General features: G+C 44.1%; 1 protein-coding gene across 1 annotated transcript in view; it reads left to right on the plus strand.

Moving 5' to 3' along the window:
- Nucleotides 1-22,292, plus strand: part of LOC130473317 (complement component receptor 1-like protein) — a 113,576-nt gene that overhangs the window by 69,150 nt on the left and 22,134 nt on the right. The window contains exons 9-10 of the mRNA XM_056844840.1: nucleotides 8,446-8,601; nucleotides 8,683-8,793. Coding sequence (XP_056700818.1) covers nucleotides 8,446-8,601; nucleotides 8,683-8,793 — 267 coding nt within the window. The remainder of the gene's footprint in view (nucleotides 1-8,445; nucleotides 8,602-8,682; nucleotides 8,794-22,292) is intronic.

The following is a 22,292-nucleotide window of genomic DNA, read 5'->3' on the forward strand; positions in this document are numbered from 1 at the left end:
ATTGTTTTCAGGCTGCTGTGTTGGAGGCCGGGATAGATGTCTAGTCATAATTTTCAACTACAGCCTTCTAGACGGATTAAAATGGAGTTCTTCAAAGCACCTTTGTTTTGTGCATCTCTTTTGCATTTTTCCTTGCTTTACTCAGTGTGTTTTTTGTGCAGAGCTGCTGTCTAGAGACAGATTGAAATGGAATTCTTCAAAGAACTTTCATTTTGCTCATCTCTTTGCTTTTTTCCTTGCTTTACTCAATGTGAGATTGTTTGCAGAGCTGCTGTTTAAAGACCATTTTCAATGTCGTGTTGTTTATGTTGCTGGTTAAGAGCAGAGGTTTGGAGTGGTGGACTCTGATCTGGAGAACCAAGTTTGATTCCCGACTCCTCCACATCACCGGCGGAGACTAATCTGGTGAACTGGATTTGTTTCCCCACTCCTACACACAAAGCCAGCTGGATGACCTTGGGCTAGTCACACTCAGCCTCACCTAACTCACAGGGTGTCTGTTGTGGGGAGGGGGAGGGAAGCTGATAGTAAGCCGGTTTGATTCTTTCTTAACTGGTAGGGAAAGTCGGCATATAAAAACCAACTCTTCTTCTTTTAATATATATTCACAGAATTGGGTGAGCACTAATTAAGAGGGGCAGTCCTTAGTTTAATCCACCACATGATTTCCTAGACTTTGTATACTGGATTGGATCCAGACAGCTTTTTTACTGTCTTTTGCAGTTCTCCTCCTTATCACAGTTTATGACCCACGTGGCTTTTTTAATGCAGATCCCATGATCCCTGGCATAAACGTATGGGGTGGTCAAAAGGGTTCCCCTTCCCCTTTTCACCAGCAGAAAACCTGTTTGGATCCACCTCATTCAGTGCAGGGGACTTCATAACAAGGTGGTTACATGTGATCTCTGTACCATTCCAGTGTTTAATTCTCTGATTAATCCTTGATATCCAGGTATGCTGATGTACTTTACAGGGTTGTGGATGTGACAGAGTTTAATGCAAAGTGTTTGCCAGGACTCCTTAGCAAATTGAATATGAGCACTGTCTTCAGCCTGTTTCCCTTGGGATTGAAATCGCATAAGATTATGTTAGAAGTACCACTAAGGTTAATCTTTTGGGCATTTTATTGTGTAGGATTGTCTTTATTTTGAGAGCTTTAGCTACTTTGATCTTCTTGAAGCTGGTATGTTTTGCATTTCCTATTGCTTGTGAAGCATCTTGCGTTAAATTACTTTCCAGTTCTTTCCCAAAGCCTCATGGCAAGCTGTAATGTATTCATGGAACTACCGTATATACCCGTGTATAAGCCGACCTGCGTATAAGACAAGGTGCCTAATTTCTCCCCAAAAATGTGGAAAAATTAGGCACCCGCGTATAAGCCGAGGGTCGGCTTATAACCCCTCCCCCCCGCAGGCTTTCCTGGCGGCGGAAAGTGGCGCGGGCCTGGCGACGCGGCCTCCCTGCGGCCGCAGGGGGCCTCTGGAGGCCGCTCCCGGCTGGGAAAAGTCAGCGGGGGCGACTGAGCGGCCTCCCTGCGGCCACAGGGGGCCTCTGGAGGCCGCTCCCGGCCGGGAAAAGGCGGCGGGGGCGGCTGAGTTCTCCGTTTTACCATGATATATATTTTTCATCAGCAGTCGCAAAACCGAACTATGCTCTTCTGGGGATATAAATATTAGCCAACAGCCTTAATAGCCCATGCTAGCCTGATCTCATCAGAGCTTGGAAGCTAAGCAGGGTCGGTACTTGCAAGGGAAACTACTGAGGAACACTCAGGCTATTATGCAGAGGAAAGCAATGCCAAACCACCTCTGCTTATCTCTTGCCTTGAAAACGCCATGAGAGAGAACTTTATGGGTCACCACAAATCAGTTGCAACTTGAAGGCACACTTTATAAATAATAAACACATATAATAGTTCAGAACTGAGTTCCAGAGTTGTTTGGAATAGGGCTGTCAATTCGGTTCGGCCCGAACTGAAAATCAGCCGAATTTCCCTTGATTCGGCGGTTTTTAGTTCGGGAGGAACCGAACTCAAAACTGGCGGGAGTTCGCGAATAAATTCGGCCAATTCGGGGCCGTCAGTAAGCAGCATAACCTTCAGTAAGCAGCATTCTCCTCCCCCGGCCAATCGGTGGCCAAGCTGGGTCTTTTTCTGGCCAATCAGTCAGGATTGAGTACTGGAGGAATCAGCTGATGTGCGGCCGGCCGGGGAAAGAGAGAGAGAGAGGGAAATCCTCATGTGTGTGTGAGGGGGTGCTTGTGCACATTCGCTCCTTTCGTGGCTGCAGGGGGCACATTTTTTGGGGTACAGACCCCAAACTTTCAGGGGATATTCAGACAGGTTTTCTTAAGAGACCACCCAAGTTTTGTAAACATTGGGTCAGGGGGTCCCGAGATATGGGCTCCCCCCCTTTTTCTTTCCATGGCTGCAGAGGGCGCATTTTTGGGTGTGCCGACCCCAAACTTTCAGCGGAGCATCAGACAAGGCTTCTTAAGATACCCCCCAAGTTTTGTAAACATTGGGTCGGGGTTCCGAGATATGGGCTCCACCCCTTTTTCCTCTCCCCCCTTTTCCATTTTCGTGGCTGCAGGGGGTGCTTTTTTGGGGGTTCAGCCCCCAAACTTTTATCATAGCTTCAGAGAATCCCTCTTAAGAGACCACCCAAGTTTTGTAAAGATGGGTTCAGTGGGGGCTGAAATATTGGCTCCCCCCCTTTTCTCTTTCCGTGGCTGCAGGGGGCGCATTTTTGGGTGTGCCGACCCCAGACTTTCAGCGGAGCTTCAGTCAAGGCTTTTTAAGAGACCACCCAAGTTTTGTAAACATTGGGTCAGGGCCCCCCGAGATATGGGCTTTCCCCTTTTCCCTTTTGGGATGAATGGATCACCCTCGAGAGATGCATACGTATGGATCTTATATTGGATACAAATGGAATCATATTGGATTACCCAGCCTCCCAGCCCCTCCTGCTGGAACAGAAGACAGCCACAGTAAGACCCCTTTGGGGGCTTTAATCTATAATTTTTCTTTTCTGTGTGTGTGTGGGGGGGAAAGCAGAGTCTGTGTGTGTGTGTGGGGAGGGAGCAGTTTCTGTGGGTGGGGGGGGAGCCAAAGGGGGCTTTTGCCGGTTCTGCCTGGGGTGTGTGTTCCCCCTCCAGTCTCTCTCTCCCTGGTTTGAGAGGGGGCTTCATTTTTATTCTTCAGGTTTTTCCTCATTCATAAGATCAGTTAGGTTATTTTGATGCTTTCTCAAAACTGGTTTTCAAATGGTGACTTAAAGAATGCATCTGCCTGGTCCCAAGTCCAGTGCAAAAGGAGAAATTCCACCCCCTCCTGCTCATTATGCATAGCTAGCTGCCTCTGTCCCTTTCCATGGTTTGCAAACTCCCAGGTGTCAGGTGTTGCTTTGCACTGTTGCAAAGGTGTTGCATTGCGTGCTTGTGTTGCTTTGCAGTTGTATTGTCTGGGAATCTAAACTGCTCCTCTGTCAGCACACAATCATCTGAATTGGCTAATAGAGTGGGTTTCTTTTTTTCTCCCCGGCATGAATGTTTGTAACAAACACTGTATGTAACTGCTATCGTCAAATGCATGTTTTGTTTTTTATGAACAGTGTCTTCACATTTAATTTCTCTTGAAATGCAAAACATTTAATTTCTCTTGAACTGCAAAATACACACAACCTTTGCTTCAAGAAAGCATTTCTGCAGCAAATAGAACCTAGACTACTCGCATCCTAACTCTCCATCCATGCCATCATGCTGGTTTTCCTTGTTTAATAATCAAGTGTATTTTGAAGATCAAATGAATAATTGCCTTTTTAGAACACTGGCTAATTCTGATGCTTCAGAGCTCGAGACTTCATGAAGGTACGACCTGGCATTTCTATAAAAGCTTAGTTTGGAAACTTATTTAAAGGGATGATAGAATTGTTATCTCTGCCTGGAACCTCCCTGTCCTTGGTCAACTGGGCAAACGTAACCTCATCCCTTTCAGTGAACAATCACGTTCAGCAGCTCCTTCAGCACCTGGGAGCTTCAGTACAGACATTTGTGCATGGGAAAGCTCCTGCATGCACATCTGTGTGCATAAGGCCTGTGGAATTCTGATTCAGGGGCAAAGAAAGGAATATATACACAAGTGTTATTCTTTGTGATCATTTCCATATTTAGTTCTGGGATACACGTTGTATATTTCTGTTATATTTGTTTAACAACTTTGCATATGTCCTGTAGCTAATGTTCAGTGGAGTTCTGCTGCTGTAGTTTCTGCAATTGATACTGCTTGAGAGTGACTAACATTTGTTTGAAAAAATGCTGGATATTGTGGAATGAAATAAGTGTTTGCTTTTCTCCCTGACATGGAAAAGCAAACTAAAGGAAACAATTTGTATATTTTCTTGAAGTAAAAATTATCTATACTAATTCCCCCCCCCCCGCTTTTTTTCTTTTTAGGAAAACTGTCACTGGTTCTGCCTCTCCTGAGTCTTACGCTGCAGTTCCACATAATGCAGATATTTCATTAAAAGAACAAGTGACGCCTAGGAAAACCTGATCTGATTGCACTGAGCTTCTGAAGTAAGACTGTGCTCCACTTAGCTTGCTGCTGAAGAATGATTCCCAAGCCATTCTCCGTTCTTTTTAGTATTGGAAATTGAGTGGAAACTCTGAGGGGAAAGCCTTCGCAGTGTTGCAAGAACAAGTGGCATATAGATCATTTAAGCCTTTTGAAGCGGTATTTTACCTAAAAAAACAACAACCCTGCACACTTGCACATGTTGCTTCTACGTAGAACTGAGATGCATTTCCACCCTTGCAGAATGCCACTAAATTTCTGATTGTTGGAGGAAGAGGGGATTGGACATATCTCTGTTCTGGGCATGTTGCACTGTCCTGTGTTAAGAACGTGAAGATGCTGAAATACAAGTGTCATGGATTTTGCTAGAAGACTGAATTTTGGATGAAAGTTTTGTCCCACATTTACCTTTTAGAAGGGATGCAAGTGTGGCAGTTCCAGTTCCCATCTTCCTATAGAGTTCCCCAGGATTACTTATTGCAGAACTGTCATGAATGATCTCATGATCCCTTTGCGACTTAAAAGTAATGTGCCTAATATGTGCTTTGTTTTGCATCTCTAGTAGGCGAGCAAGAGATGTTTGTATGATTAACCAAAAAAACAGTTATTTTTAGGTTCACATGAATTTCACTGGAAATGAATTGAGCACATTTTACTTCCAGTGAAATAATTGGGCCCAAAAGTGTGTTTTGGACGGTTGCCTTGAGCCAAAGTTTCTTACATTCAGGAAATTGTTGTGTGTTTATATGTAATCTTTATTACACTGGATTGTACACATCGTTGGTAAAATGAAGGAAGACAGGTTTATTTAAGGATTATAATTGTCTCAGTATTTTTGCAACTATATATTAAAACCTTGAGTAAAAGATTTCAAGCAGCATGAGTCTTTTTTTTTTCTACGCCAAGAGGAGGTGGCGAGTGATGCACTGCAGCTGTTCCCAGAAGATTCCTGCCAAGGCCAGGCTTTCATTGTATGTGCGGGCAGCCCTGTGGGGATGTATGCTCACAAATCCCATTCTGATCTTCAAATCATTCACTATATCACCCTCTTGTAGGCAGTGACCCCATGCAGACATAATATTCCTGTTATCTTAACTGGTTAACAACTTGGGAGAAAGTCATAAACTTGTGCTCTTTTCTCTAGTACACATCTTCCTTCCCAGCATTAACATCTGCTCACACGTTAGCTGTGACTTGCTTTTAAAAGCAGGGTTTCAAATTAACTTGCAAACCCTGGTCATAGAAGAAGAGTTGGTTTTGATATGTCAGCTTTCTCTACCTATTAAGGAGAGTCAAACCAGCTTACAATCTCCTTCCCTTCCTCTTCCCACAACAGACACCCTGCGAGGTAACTGGGGCTGAGAGAGTTCAGAGAGAACTTGTGACTAGGCCAAGGTCACCCAGCTGGCCTCATGTGGAGGAGTGGGGAAACCAACCTGGTTCACCAGATTAGTCCACTGCTCCTAACCACTACACCACACTGGCTTCCTACCATGGTGTGCATCTCTGCAGACTTAACATTGTATCATGATTTGCTAGGAAGGGAAGAGGTTTATGTACTCCTACTACCTCCTTCCAGGTTCACCTTCAACCTCCTCCACTATTCAACCGATGTTAATAGGAGGTGGGAGGCAAGATGGCATCTCGTTAGGAGCTCCGGTACACTCTCTCCGCAAGTGAAAACTTTTATCTTCTCTTTTTACAACTTTTAACTATCTGAGGGTGTTTTAACTATCAGTCTGAAACCTGAAATAATCTCAGGGTCTTTTTAGAATTGTTTTAAAGATAAATCAGTAACACTGTGGCTGGAAAAATCTCTAAAGGCTTGAAGGAGACTACGTTTACAAGAAAACGCCGACGTTCCTCCTCCGAAACAACTGGCTTAAAAGTTGGCAAACAACAAAAAATAGGTACGTCCTTGACAACAATGCCTCTGAAACGCAACCTGGTGTAATTAGACTTGTTAACAGATTTGCTGCTTTAGAATCGGAAACCCCATTACTCCCGGGTGATGAAGAGGGAGTTTTGCAAGAGGGGGATACTCCTCTTGATCTAAACCCACGTCAACACTGCTGCCAGCAATTACCTGCATTACTCCTGGATATATGCTCTAAGGAAGCAATTTTAACCTCTCAATCCATGGCTATGTTATTAGCTAAAGTCAAGGACATAGAAGCCGAAGTAAGCTCCATGAGGGAAGCTATTGACCGTTTTGTAAGCCTTAACAAGCCTAACATGCGTAATGATAAGGCAGACTTTGAACTTCCTCAACCAAACAAACTGACTGTAGCTGACTTGCCAAATATGAAAGAGGATTTTTGGGTGCATTCTCCACCAGCTTCTCTGAAATTTCAACGGAACCATTTGGCTATCTTTTTTAATTCTCAGACTGATTACTATAGATGGAGCAATTTTAATGCCATTACCCTTTCATTGAGCCAATTGCTTAACTGCAATATCTCAACTATACCCCTACGCTCCTATTTTAGACTCCCCAGAGTGGAAATTTATAACAGACTGGTTCTGCAATTTAAAAATGGAGATATCCCTTCTAGGATGCTACACCTCCAAAAAATTTTATATAGGAAATACGGAATTCGGGTGACCAGAGTTTTTAAGAACTGTGTGCAAGCTCCCCTGTGCCTCAAGTTAAGGGGAAAAGATTTTCTATTTAAACCAACAAAGGATGCTTCAGGAGTAGTCTCTCTCAGTAATATTAGAACAGAACAGAAACAGACAAGGGATGGAGTCAACCCTATCAAACCTGGCAATTCGAATGTAATTCCATCTGATCATCCTCTAAATGGTGAAGGTCCTTCTTCTCTGCAATCATCATCTCTGGACGGAATTTCCAGGACCTTTAAATTGCCAGGGAATCTGGCAACCAAGTGTCAGGATGGAGCTCATTATGAGATGGATTTGGACTTAAGGTCACACAGAGTTACTTTTCAGACACCATGTTTCCCGTCGCATAATAAATCTCTGGCTACTGAAATTTTGGAAGCCGAACATGCTACTGCTCAGCAGACTACTTTAACAACTTTACCCTTGAACCTCCACTTAGAAGGGTCCCCTAAGGAGATGGAAACTAATATCCCTCTGTCTTATCCTCTACCCACGTTACCTTCAATGCAGTCTCCCTTTACTACTTCGACTGTTAATCTGGTCTCACCCTCCCAACAAAATATTCAAACAGATGCTGAGGTGGAAGAATTGCCTTCTCAGGCATCCCAAGCCAGAGAAAATCTGGAGAACTTAACTGAAGACTCCTTTTTACTCTCATTTGGGGATCTCTCTGCCCAGGAACAGCAAGACGTAATTGAGAGATTGGAATGTACAAAAAACCGTTTATTGACACTAAAAATGAAAAAGTCTGTGGAGTTTTTTTCACGGGGGTTTGAAGCGCCTTCGAATCTACTTAAAATCGGTCCTAATTTCAAATTCTTCACCTGGATCCCGGCTTTTTTGGGAAAGAGGGGAAAAAGTCGCGTAAAACGCGAGTTTACCTAAACCACTTAAAAGCCGTTCTTTTTTTGGAGCGCGCATTAACTCCCTCGGATACCCATGAAGAAATGTTTGCGCCGCTTGTGCTGCCCCTCCCCGTGATGTGTACTTTCCCCTCCCACAAAACCAGTGATTGGTTGGGGGAATGTCCTGCACGCTAATGAGAACGCCCTTGAGTTGCGCCTACTGCCGTGGCCACCAGGTGTCGCTCTCTTCACCGATGCTAGCCGTTACTATGGTTTCGACGTTAACCATAGTGCAAAAATCAATTGTGTCTCGAGGACAGGTCATATGCGACCCTTTCCCTCTGAAAGACCCTGCTTTGTGTCTGTACACCCATTTCCTATCCACATCTGCCATACCATCAGGTAGCTATGCCGGGCAGCCAAAGAAATTCAGGGGCGCGTGGTGTTTCATGGAGGGAGCGCGAGACGCTCGATCTGTTGAATCGCAGGACCTTTTTGGGGACACGCTCGCAACCATTAATGCAGAAGATATTCGTGCCTCCTCTCCAGTAAGCCATGGTGAGTAACCCCCTGTGCGCGTATGTCTTCTGCGTTTCTGTCTGATGCTCCCTTGACGGTTCTCCGCTCTCCTTTTCAAAGACTCCTCGCAGGTGGCTTCCCGTGCATCCCCCCCCTCCGGAGACAGCCAGCCTCAGGACCCAGACGAAACTACTGTTTCCTTGGAAAGGGGAGCAAGTGATCCCACACAAGGTAATGTACTCTTTTTTTGGGCGCTCACCGGTGTTTTTATTATCCCTGGTTAACCTTCCCTTTACTATATTACTGCACAAGTACCGACACAGCGACATGTTTTGTTTCTGTGGTATATTCCGGAGAACAGGGTTGCTACACATTCCTACCCAAGTGGAGGAGGGGGGGTGACCTCAAAGTGGTGCTGTGACTGCAAGGATGCGGCTGATTTATTCCTCTGAAACATTGGAGGCTTATAAAAGCATGGTCTGCTTCAGAAGCGGCACACTCTGGTGTGGAGGGGGAACGATGTTTGTTTCTTTGCACCCCCATTGGGAGAGACAGGCGGGGTAGAAATGAAGGAGAATGGATGTAAATTAAAAACATCTGTCTCCCCTGCTCCCACGCATGTTAGTCAGCTGAGGTCTAAGGCCCCTGGAACTAGTGCTGTCTGTAAAATGGGCACTTGTAAAATGGCAGAGGTTTTTGGGAGACTGCTGACAGATTGTGGTGGCTGTTTGGCCCACTCTTGCCTGGTACTGATTTGGCAAAGGAGGATGAAACTGATTCGGGTTGTTAAACTTCAGCAAGAGAGGCAGCATGGTGCAGTGGTTAAGAGCAGTGGTTTGGAGCGTTGGACTCTAATCTGGAGAACTGGGTTTGCTTCCCCACTCCTCCACATGAGCGGGGGAGGCTAATCTGGTGAACTGGATTTGTTTGCCCGGCCCTACACATGAAGCCAGCTGGGTGACCTTGGGCTAGTCTCTCTGCCCCACCTCCCTCACAGGGTGTCTGTTGTGGGGAAGGGAAGGGAAGGTGATTGTAAGCTGCTTTGATTCTCCCTTAAGTGGTTCAGAAAGTTGGCATATTCAAACCAACCCCTCTTCTTCTCCAGGATGAGTCAGCAGCAACTCCCAGAGCCTCTTGAGCCCAAGCTTGATAGTGTTGAATCTAGGGTAGTTTAGTGAATTGCTCTTAATTCCCGTTTACCCAGTTTCTCCCTGAAACCCAAAGATTCTCCATCCCCCCCCTTTTAAAGAATTGAAGTCAGTTTGTTATCAGTTCCATTTTGATCGAAGAGAAGTTTGAAGAGACAATGGACAGGAAGGGGTGTTATGCTGAATTTCACTCTGCAGATGCTCAGAGGCAGCAACATCTTCTCAAGGCTTTCTGTCCTGTTAGAACACCACATAAAAAAAAACCCAGCAAGGACTGAAAGATACAATAAGCTGCCCTGACTGAGCACATTACTGTGCTCAGCACATTACTGAGCCCAAGCTTTATAGTGTTGAATCTAGTAAGAGAAATTCTCTTAATTCCTCTTTACCCAGTTTCTCCCTGAAACCCAACGATCCTCCCTCCCCCCCTCAGAGGTAGCAACATCTTCTCAAAGCTTTCTGTCCTGTTAGAACACCACATTAAAAAAAAAACCAGCAAGGGCGGAAAGATAAAAAAACTGCCCTGACTTCTCCTCAAAGAGAAATCCCTCTTAAAAGAGGGAAAAGGAAAAAAAGAGGAATCGATGGCTAAAATTGTTGTGGGGTGCAGGGTGATCGCGATAAAGGAAAACGGAACCATGCCTAAGTTTATAAGTTTTGCCAAAGGGTCTATGCTGCTCATGTGACCTTCTCTTTCTCTCTGAACCGCTGTCTGCAGGGAATCTTGGAGCGCTGATACCCAATACGCAGCGGACCACTCAATCACCAACAATGAGGAAGATTAAATGTGTGGTGAGGAAGCGAGAAATTATGAACCTGTAGTGCAGATGAGGGGTGGAAGCTCAACTGAGCATTATTAATCGAATTCTAAAATATCAATGCTTGCCTTCCATTGCCCAATCGTGTTTGTTTGGTGGGTTTTTTTTCCCATTGTATCTATGAATAAATTTTGATCTTTTACTTGGAAAATTAATATTCCTGTTTTACTAAGTGCAGATGTCTTCAGCTAAGTTACTCAAGCGAAATTTGTGACTCTCATGCAAGCTGCAATTAAGGATCCAGCTCAGCCTGTTTGTTTACCTGCATATAACTGGCGCATTTTTATTCTGGGGACGACTTCATTCTATTTCATTCTATTTTTCCATTAGCAAGGGTGTGCAAATCGCTTCTCCCACCAAGCATTCTAAAATGACTGCAGTGATAGCTGGCTCCTTTGTTTACCACATTAACATACCAGCATCAAAGGATGTTCTTAGAATTGGTGTCGCCAATGCAGTTCGATGTAAATGTGGGGGGTGGCCGCCTTTTGAACGATCTCATCCGGTAGCAGGTTAGCACCAGCCAAAGGGCATCCTGCAATCCTCTGCTGTTCCCATTTTAACCCTTGCTTGGAATCTAACCCTTGCTTAGAGTCTCAATGAAGCCCACAGACATTCCTGATTATGGCATCTGCCTAACTGTGAGAGCCATCAGCACTTATGTTGGGGGCGTTGGTGTGTTCCATTGGGGTGGCGCGGGAGGAGTGGTGGGGATTCAGATTTGAAGTAAAGCTTGTTTCCCTGCCATTGTTTTCCTTCAGACAACCGAGAAGGATGTTTCCATTTTTATATAGATGGGATTTTTTAGTTAGAACGCATTGACCATCTGGTATCGCAATCAGTTACACATGTAGTTCTGCCGACAGTCATAAAATAAACCCGGTAAAAGGGGAATCTTGACCCAATAAACGCTAAAGCCATCCAACCTTCAGAGGGCGGTTAAATGAGTACCCAGCTTGCTGGGGGTCTAGGGAAGATGACTGGGGAGAGCACTCGGAAACCACCTCGTTAATCAAGTCTACCTTGTTACTGTCCGGGTGTGAAGTCACCCCATGGGTAAGGAATGGCTCGGTTCTTGCACAGGGGGCCTTTACACCTTTACTTTCTTTTCCAGCCACCAACATTTGGGGAGGGGTGAGGCTATGTTCAAAATTAGACACTGAGCTGAAGTCTTAGGTTTGGGAACAGATCATGATAATCCAGAGGCAATCCAAATCATTTCATAAACACTCGCTTACGACACAGATAACAAACAGGGTTGCTTTTCGCCAGAGCAGGGGCTCGATTCCTTTGCCCTGCAAAACAAAGACGGTTCCCCTTATGTCCAGGATCAAACTTAATCAAATTCCAGTACAAACACTTCCAAAGCAACATATGCTTGAGTGTGCGGTGTCTAACTTTTGTACTAGGTAAGATTGAAAAGTGTTCTCTTTTATAAAAATGAGATGATTCTATGATTCTAAGTCACTTCGCTCTCTCCATGTTTCTGGGGGGATCCAGGAAAAGTGGGAGGAACACGGGGAGAAAGTGTCAGGATACAAGCACATCATCTGGTAAAACTTGAACAGGATTTCAGCCAATCAATAAGACATTACAATTCCACAAACCCAAAAAGAAGATGGTTTCTGTCTGGACATTAAAAAGTATTATGTCACAATTGGACCGGGTCCTCAGTGGAATGGGCTTCCTTTGGAGTTGGCGAGCTTACCTTCCCTGGAGGTTTTTAAGGATAGCACAGATGGCCATCTGTCAGCAATGCTGATTCTACAACATTAAACTGATGGTGAGATGGAGGGGCATCTTGGTCATTTTCTGGAAATGTGGTGGGTTTTAATGTGGGTCAAGATAGTTTTGAGTTTCCTGCATTGACAAGAGTGTTGGGCAACCTTGGTGGTCCAAATGAATTTTTCTCACTTCGCCCTTTCCCTGCTTCTGGTGTCATCCAGGAAAAGTGGGAGGAACACGGGGAATAAGTGCCTTAAGTTCTGATAGTGGCGAGCGACTGGATTTTAGCGACTCAAAATGAATTTTTACTGCTACATAGACAAACAGAGAAAAATTGGAGATATTCCTGGCACACAAGGCAGCGTGCGAAATTACAAGGGTAGGGGGGGTATATTGCAACCCAATGAAGGGAAAAGGGGGAGGAAAAAACATTAATAAAGAAAAGGGCTGATGCACAAATGGGTGGAAGCACTTCATAAGGGGTATTTACAGTAGTGTGTTCTACTGTCTCAGGTAAACAGAGTATTGGAGGCAAAAATTGCTTCCTGTATGGGCACCTGTCCTGGGGGCACCCCACTTGGGAGCCGCTGGCACAAGAACCGAACTTTGGACCAGGACCCAGCATGCACCATCTCGAAGGGCACGGTCCCCTGAATGTGGGGGTGTATGATATGTGGTGGTCCAATCCATATTTTGGGGTGCAGAGCTCCAGTTCCTTATTCAAAACCTCTTTGCAATACAGGTTTCTGGGGGGGGGACCCAAAAAGAAGCCAATGGCACCAGAACCGGTGTTTGGACCGGGTACCGCTGTATGTCTTCTTGGAGGGGACAGTCTCTGGAGTGTGGGGATGTGTCATTTGGGTTGGTCCAAAGATTATTTTGGGGTGCAGGGTCTGTATGGGCATCTGTCCTGGGGGCACCCCACTTGGGAGCCGCTGGCACAAGAACCGGACTTTGGACCAGGACCCAGCATATGCCATCTGGAAGGGCACAGTCCCCTGAATGTGGGGGTGTATGATATGTGGTGGTCCAATCCATATCTTGGGGTGCATAGCTTTTGAAATGTCCTCAAAATCATTCAGGAACTAGGAAATGTGAATAAGGAACTGGGAATAGGGAACGAACTGGGAATAAGGAACCAACTTCAGCCTCCTTTCTTCCACCATAATTCAGTTTGATAATTTGTTTCTGTGAATGCTTGTTATTGGTATAAATGTGCACCGGTATTCATAGCACCTACAAAATTTGGGCAACAAATCTAGCAAAGAAAAGTGGAGGAGGGGCAACATGGGGGAAGTAGCAGAAATATTTACACTCACGTTACATTTCCATAGGGGGTTGGGACCATGGGATTGTAGCAAAAGGTTTATTTAAAAGTGCATCATTGAATCACAGAGTCGTGGAATCATAGAATTGGAAGGTTAACCCTAGGGTTATATTGGAAGGTTAGCCCTAGGGTTATCTAGCTCAACCCCTTGCACAATTCACCAAGTGCACAACCACACCCCGCACCAATTCCTAGTTTCCTCTACTGCATGCCCAGATGATGGCCAATATGCCCTCGCACATTATGAGCCTGAGGGCAAAGAAAAAGCAATGCTAACAGATGGCCATCTAGCCTCTGCTTAAACACCACCAGGGAAGGAGAGCTTACCACCTCCCAAGGAACCCTATGCCACCGAGGAATCACCCCATTAGAAAATTGTCCCTACTGTCTAGGCTGTTACGCTTTTGATTTAAATTAAACTCGTTCCACCTACTGGGCCAACAGAAAACAACTCAGAACCATCCTCTAAATGGCAGGCATTAAGGTACTTGAAGGTAGTTGAGGATGGGATGGGAATCGAGGAAATGCATAATGCAGGTGAATCCCTGAAGTGTTACCTGGAGGTTGGCAACCACTTAAATCTGTTATTGGAGGGCTGCTTTCTTTTTCCCACAGCTTCAGCACTAACCTCTTTTTTCCTATTTGTGAATCACGCACCAACTTGCATGCTGCAGAGACTAAGCAAATCTGCCATCAAGTACACAGCCTCAATTCATTTTTGGAAACTACAACTCTTATCATGTTTGCAAATATGAGATTCTGCTGCCAGGGACAGAAATAGGTGGGGGGTTAATCCGCCAATGATTCCTTATCTGCTCACAATCTTTCTCTCGGTCAAATATCTCTCCCACACATTTAGTCTCAAAGTTGGCAGCAAACGACCCCTTCTTAACGCTTCTTTAAATCTTGATTTAGAAAATGGCTTAGTGCGTGCTGGAGACAAACGTTTTTGTAGATGAATTTGATCAAATCTGTGGAAATATGGGGATTACAGCTCCAGGACAGGAAATAACTGGAGACTAGTGGGTATGGGGTAAACTGAAGAAGGCGGAGTCTGTCGAGAGGAGAGAGTTTAGTGGTGTCACAAGAGCACCAGAAAGGCCCTGCTGGTGCAGGAAACATTGTAGGCGCCCCCTTCACCCTAGGCGCATGGAAGCCGCTCACCAAGGTCTGTCTTGTCAGTGATGCGCGAGGGAACTTCAGCGTCATGTTATCACTATTGAAAACTGAAGAATTGCCCATGCATGCCCTCGGTTCATTCATTACCCTTAATGCTTTATGGTCTTCACCACAGCAAACACCAGTGGAACAGAAAATGAAGCCTAACAAAACTTATCCCAGCATAAGCTTTCACAGGTCAAGACTGACTTCATCACAGGCAGTCTACAGATGGTGGAGGTATGACTGAGCCCAGTATTATGGCGGAAGGATTGTATCCTTAGGTGTTTTGTAAGATTTTTGCTTTCCAGCCAAGTGGTTCATAGAAGGTTTTTATGACCATTAATAGGGTTGCCAGGTCCCTCTTCACCATCGGAGGGTGCTTTTGGGGGCGGAGTTGAATGAGGATGGGGTTTGGAGAGGGGAGGGACTTCAGTGACGTAGAGTCCGATTGCCAAAGCTGCATTTTTTTCGAGGTTAACTGATCGCTATCGGCAGGAGATCAGTTGTGATGGCGGGAGATCTCCAGCCAGTACCTGGAGGTTGTCAACCCTGACCATTAATGATTTTAAATACACATATTTATTATTTTCGGTGTTGATGTGGGGGCATAGTGTTTGTGTGTGAAATCCTAGCTCAGTGATTACCGAGGTGGGCAGTACCACCCCCTGGGGAGGGATTACCAAAGGGGGCACTAAGAGACAAGGGGGCAGCAATAAGGGGGTGGGCCCCTTCAATTGTACTGTTGGATAGAGTAGGGGGCACTGGGGTTGAGTTTGCGGAACCAAGGGAGCGGTGGATCTAAAGGCTTGTGAACCACTGATCTAGCTGATCAGGTCTGCTTCAGTTACACTTTTCCCTCATGGAATTCCTCACACAGGTTGCCTCAACACTTATCAGCTGTGCCCACGAAACCAGCAATCCAAGGGATGAAGTGTTTTCTGACTCACACAAGCGTGTGTGTGTGTGTGTGTGTGTGTGTGGTAAGCGCCCTCCAGTAGGTCTCAACTCATGGGGACCCAATGAATGAAAGTCCACCGATTTGTCCTACCTTGGATAGCCTTGCTCTGGTCAGTGAAACTGAAGGCTATGGCTGCCTTAATAGAGTAAATCCCTCTCTAGCTGCGTCTTCCTCTTTTCCTGCAGCCTTACATTTTTACTAGCTTGGCAGTATTTTCCATTGAATCTTGAAGTATCTCGACCTGACCCAAGTACGATGGATGTAGAGTGGCCATTTATTCCTCTTGGAATATTTACGGCTTGATTTGATCTATTGCCCAAATTTTTTTTCCCAGTCCACGGGATCCATAACACTCTCCTAAAACAACACATTTCAAAGGAATCTATTTTCTCCCCATAAGCTTTCCTCACTGTCCAGGTATCACACCCATACACACGAAAGCTTCAACCAGATGAAATGTTAATAGTCTTTAGCTAACCCACCACAAATCTGTTTTGCAATTTCCTTTGTTCTTGTGACAACAAAGGAAACCAGGCTACCCTATTGAACTAGCCCGGAGGTGCCATGGCCCATCTCTTAAGCAGGAGGAAGCTCCATTATAATATTGCCCTATAGGCAGAAACCGTCTTGAGCCAGCTCAGGGCACAACAGGCTTAAAAGGCACAGGTTTTTCACTACCTTTGAAAAGGTCGCATGCATTCCAGCCTCGCTCATGGGCCAATTTTCTTTGGGATGTGCTGGGGAATATGGAGAGCAACAGGGACCAAACAAGCTAACTGAAAAGCACATCTGCTGTTTCAACAGATGGGTAGTTTGTTAGTCTACAGCAGCGAAATCACTTAGTCTTTAAGGTGCCACTGGATTCTCCACTTAGTCTTTAAGTTGCCAATGGAATTCTGTTTTGTCTATCTCTTCTTACATCAGTTGTTGATAAAAGGGATGGGCTTCGTGACAGGCTGATAACCCCCCCCCCCCGCCCACCGTGATAAGCTTTCAAATGGCTTCCTGGAGGCACCTGGTTGGCCACTGTGTGAACAGACTGCTGGACTGGATGGGCCTTGGTCTGACCCAGCAGGGCTTTTCTTATGTTCCTTATGTTCTTTTGCACATCACAAGGTGCCTGTTGTGAGGGGGGAAGGGAAGGCGATTGTAAGCCGCTGATATTCCTTACAGTACAGAAAAGCGGAGTATAAAAACCAACTCCTGTGTCGCTGTCAGAGCTCGGAGGAGGGGCATTGCCCGTCATTTGTGCACTGTGCGTGCCCATGAGACCACTCAAAGTATGGTCCCGAGAACGAGTGGGATTTCCATCATGTCCGCTCGCATCTTGTCCGCTCAGGGCCGCACACAGCTCTGTGTACTTTGTCAGGCATTCCTGGGCAGACCGGCGCACATAACCAAGGTTCTCTAGGGCTAACGCAAACCAACTTAATTCGCGAAGAGCAAATTGACTAGGCGTGCGATCTATCTTGAAGGAGAGTTGCTTTACCTCCATGAAACAGAGGAGGTGGCGCAATTCTTCCCTGCTCCACCTTCTGGAAGCCATTTTGTCTCTGATAAATTAGAACTCGCGCATGCGCTATGAACAACCAGTGCTATTGCGTTCTTTATTAGAACGCGCCTGCGTGTGATTGAGCCGCACGGTAGCGAAAGCATGTAACCCCCCCCCCCAGTCTTGAGGCCGCAAAAAAAGGGGGAAGAAATAGTCGTGCCAACTTTCCATCGAACAGCGACACCCGGTGGAATGATGAGAAATTGCAGGCTTCATTCACAGAGTGGGCTGGGAAAGGCGGGCCAGAAAATAGATTGACGCATGACAGAAGGAAGAGTCCGTGAGGAAAAAAGCGCATGTTTTCCAATGAAGAATACTGAATGATGCGGGAGATTAGAAAAGCCGGGCTCCCATGAAAAATATATATAAACCGGCACCACGCTGGCTCAGGACAGAAACCGGTGCCATGAAAAAAACCCGTTAGTCCTTTTACTACATCGGATCTTCATTTCACCCAGGAAACAGATTTGACAGACATTGATGACCCTTATACTGCTTCTCTGCAAAAATTGACAAATATATCTCCATCTTCCCCATTGGATGCAACTGAGCCTACTATCTTCTTGGAATCGTTAGGAATGCCCATTGGTACTCTAATCCCTCCTCAATCAAATGGCTGTATTTTTAATGACCCTCTGAAAAAGCTTGATCTGATAGAAGAAAAGGATTGACTATCTCCAGATTGTAATAACAGAGCTTTTAATTTGTTATCATGGAATATTGCTGGGTGGAATAACAAAAGACAGGATACTGATTTTATTAATTTTCTTAAAGGGTTTGATGGTATATTCCTACAGGAAACTTGGGAAGCTACTGACTTGAGTATAAATGGTTTCCAAACTTTTCTCCTCCCAGCCTATAAAGTGTCCTCAATGGGTCGCCCAAAATGCGGCCTAGCCAGTTTGATCAGGAACAATAGCTTCTTTAAGCAAACCTTTTTGGGAAATTGTGATTGTTTTGCTCAAGCAATATTACTCTCCTCTCCTACTCTGAGCCTTATTATGATTAATACCTATCTGCCACCCTCTAATAATATTAAGGACTTGGACACTATGTGGTCCAACCTCTCTAAATTTACTTTTAAAATAGCTCAAAATCATCCGTTGGCTCAAATTGTTTTATTGGGAGATTTAAATGCTCGAATTGGGTCAAACCAGCAGGAATGGTCCTCCTCTATGGGTTTTGATGGGGAAGACTTGTTACCTCCCCAATTAAGTTTGCCTCATTACTCTACTGATAAAATTTATAATAAGGCTGGAGTTAGACTGATAGAGTTCTGTGTGACTCATAGCTTAATAACCCTAAATGGACTACCACAATTCCCTTCATCAACAAACTCCACCTTTATATCTACAAGAGGCTGTAGTGTGATTGATTATGGTTTATGCTCTTTGAACTTGTTGCCTCTTGTCAAGTCAGTGAATATTGAAACCCGTACTGAAAGTGATCATCTCCCCCTTTCATTTCTATTAAACTTGCCAATAAAGACCTTCAATTTTTTAAATCCCTCCCCTGATGAGAATAAGGTTTTAATCCTGACAAGGATTAAATGGTCAGAATCTACAGAAATTGAATTGTTCAATATCCTCCAATCTGACTTATTGTCCAAACTAAAGATGTTCATAATTGGCTCTTCCTCTCATGAGGAGGTGCTAATAGCCTTTTCTCAAGTTATAGAGCAATGTAGCTCTATAGCCAAACCGATACGTAAAACTACTTTTGAAACATCGACCTGGTTTGATCATGAATGTTTAACTCAAAAAAGGAATTTGCGATCGATTTTTGGGAAATCTAGGAAAGGAGGCCAAACAATCGATATGGAGCAATATTTATCATCAAAAAAAGCTTATCAGGAATTAGTGGTTGATAAAAAGAAAGCCTATTATCAAAAAAGATGGGACCAGCTCTTTTTATCTCTGAAATCAAGTGACAGTAAAATCTTTTGGAGAACAATTTCTTGTCTATTAAACAACAAACCCTCTCCTGACTCAGGTATTATGCCTCAAGTATGGGTTGATTATTTTTCTAACGTCTTTGGCCATGCTGTGGTCCCTCCATCTGATAATGAGGAAATTATTCCCGCAAATATCCCTCCATGGCATGCAGTAAGTAGGGAAGAAATTATGACCCTAATTTCTAAACTAAAAAGCGGTCGAGCACAAGGTCCTGATGGGCTCCCTGTCGAACTTTTTAAGAAATATGCTGACTGGTGGGCTCCACTACTAGCCAGTCTTTTTACATCAATTGATCATTATGGTATCCTTCCTGATTCATGGCTGAACTCAATATTAATGCCAATCTATAAAAAGGGAGACCCCAATCTACTGGGAAATTATCGTCCTATTAGCTTGCTATCAGTACTGGGCAAGTTATATGCTAGACACCTTGAGACCCGCCTTTTGGAGTGGTCTCAATCTAAATCCATTATTGGCCCAGAGCAAATAGGATTCACTAAGAACAAATCATCTTTAGATCACTGTATCGTTTTATCCTTTCTTGTGAAAAAATACATGAAGATAGGTGGGGGGAAATTGTTTGCAGCTTTCATAGACCTAAAAAGTGTTTTTGACTCTATTCCTAGAGAGAAACTGTGGGACAAATTGTCAAATCTAGGAATTGACCCCAGGCTGCTAATACTTTTAAAGAAATTACACTTAAATACCACCTGCCAAGTTAAATACTCACCTAATGGTGGACTGACTAAGAAAATCTTAATTCAAAGAGGTGTTAAACAAGGGTGTGTTTTAGCTCCCCTACTTTTTAATATTTTTCTTTCTGATCTAGTGCAGTCATTGGGTTCAGTTAATGGTCATCCACCTAAATTAGGGTCCCAGTCTTTACCTCTACTTCTTTATGCGGACGACACCGTCATTCTTTCTTTCACTAAAGTAGGCCTCCAACGATATCTAGATGCTTTTAATAATTATTGCCATTTTAATTTACTTTCTATTAACTCCTCCAAATCAAAAGTAGTGGTATTTTCCAAAAAATGGTCCTCATACAAATGGCACATTGGGAAGGATTCAATTGAACAAGTTAAAAGCTATAAGTATTTGGGAATAACTATAATCTCAGTTGGTCTATACATCGACAAAATACTATTAAAGCCACCAGGATTTCCTTAAATCAACTCAAGCAGTTTTTCTACGCGAAGGGGAATCAGTGTGTTCTGCAGTGATCAAAATCCTGAATTTGAAAATATTCCCCCAACTTCTGTTTGGAGTTCCCTTATGGCTTGGAACTCTTAATCAAGAAGTGGAGAACATCCAAGCCATATTTCTTAGACAAATATTGGGGATACCTAAATGTGTCTCATATTTCACAATTTGTCGTGAAACTGGGCAAAACTTGATTGCCACCAAAGCCTGGATTCAAACAATAAGATATTGGCTCAAATTATATTTTCAAACTGAGCCAGGTTCCCTTTTATATTTCTTGAAAAGTGAACCTCATTATTTCTCATGGGACATATTGATTAGATCTAGACTCTGCCAAATTGGAATTGATTTAGATAATCTTGCTCTGGCCAATGAATCTTACATCTTTAAAAGAATCAAGCAACGTCTCCTTGATGTGGAATTGCAGAATTTTAACCCAGCTCTTCCCCCCATCTGCTCTCCGGCGGCCCTAGGCCTTAATAATGGATCAGGTAAAATGGCTAGGTATCTAGATAACCTAGAGATACCTTCTCAACGCTGCGCTTTTCTATTCGCTAGGGTTAATGCATTCCCATCTAGGATGCTCTTAGGCCGATACCTCCAGATCCCTAGACATGAACGCCTATGCACATGCGGTTTAAACTTGTTAGATACAATTGACCACATCCTTTTAGATTGCCCCTTCTATGTGACTCTGCGGGATAAACTGCTATCTACTTTGCTCCAGTACAAGTCATACAGGAGTAATGAAGTGAAATGCAAATTTCTTTTGAGTGACCATGATCCTAAAATTACGGCTACTGTGGCTGAATTTCTTACAGGAGTTCTTAAAGAACAAGAAAAGTTTTATTAACCCGACTTGTAACTTATATGTATTGCCCTTTGGAGGTATATTGTTGTTTTTTTCTATTTCTGTATTTTGGTATGCCAATAAAGGTTAATGAAATGAAACCGATGTTAATAGATAAGTGTTCCAACTGCATCAGATCCAGTGTAACATGGATGGTTTCTTTCTGCCCCATGTTTGAATTCTGCCAGTCTATAGGTATAGGTACCAATTGCATTTACCTGCAATTGGTACAAAAAGATACTGATTTGAGGGGTTTTTTACTTGTCAAGCTATTGTCATTCTGATAGTGGGTGTTTGACCCACTAATACATTAAACCCCCAACCCAACTCGCATTTAACATATCTGCACAGACAGTAGTGTAGGGATATTAAACTTTCCCACTATTTAGTAGTGTAGAAGAAAGTGTTTATAAAGGAATGGCCATACTTGTGCAAATCCCTTGCTAAACATGTATTTAGTGCTTTTAATCTAGATGCTTGTCTCTGAAGCCATAGAGTGCCCCAGAGTATTCAGGCTAACATGTATAAATTTAAATAAATTTGCCACTGTCAGCTGCTTACCACCTTGGCCTGCTAAGCACCAGCTGCTCTGATTTCACCTGCAAAACTCCAGCTGTTCCAATTCGGAAAAATTCTCCACTCCCCACCCCAAGATTTGGTACCACCACTAGAGCTTTTGACCTCGGGCAGCAATGTTAAGTAATGGCCTGAGTTGACGGGCCAGGGCTAGCTTCTTTGAGTAAGGTTTCCATCATCTGCCTCCTCTAGTTCTTTGTACGGCAACTGTCTGTCACAGCTGCAACTTGGCTGGGCTTAGGAACACATACAGTGTTTAGTTGGGCTTTGATTTGGTTGGTGTGGGGAGGGGGTGTTTGACAAGAATGACCACTGAACCTAGAGTGTGTTTATAATTGTTCCAGTGAGCCTTTGAGATCTGGGTGATGGTTGTGCTTTCAGAGTTTGTAAGTTGCTTTGAATCCCACAAAAGAAGAATGTCATGTAAATACTTAAAATAAATCTGTCCCAAAAACCT

The sequence above is a fragment of the Euleptes europaea genome, chromosome 2 (genome assembly GCF_029931775.1).
Source record: "Euleptes europaea isolate rEulEur1 chromosome 2, rEulEur1.hap1, whole genome shotgun sequence".
In the NCBI taxonomy this organism is placed as follows: domain Eukaryota; kingdom Metazoa; phylum Chordata; class Lepidosauria; order Squamata; family Sphaerodactylidae; genus Euleptes; species Euleptes europaea.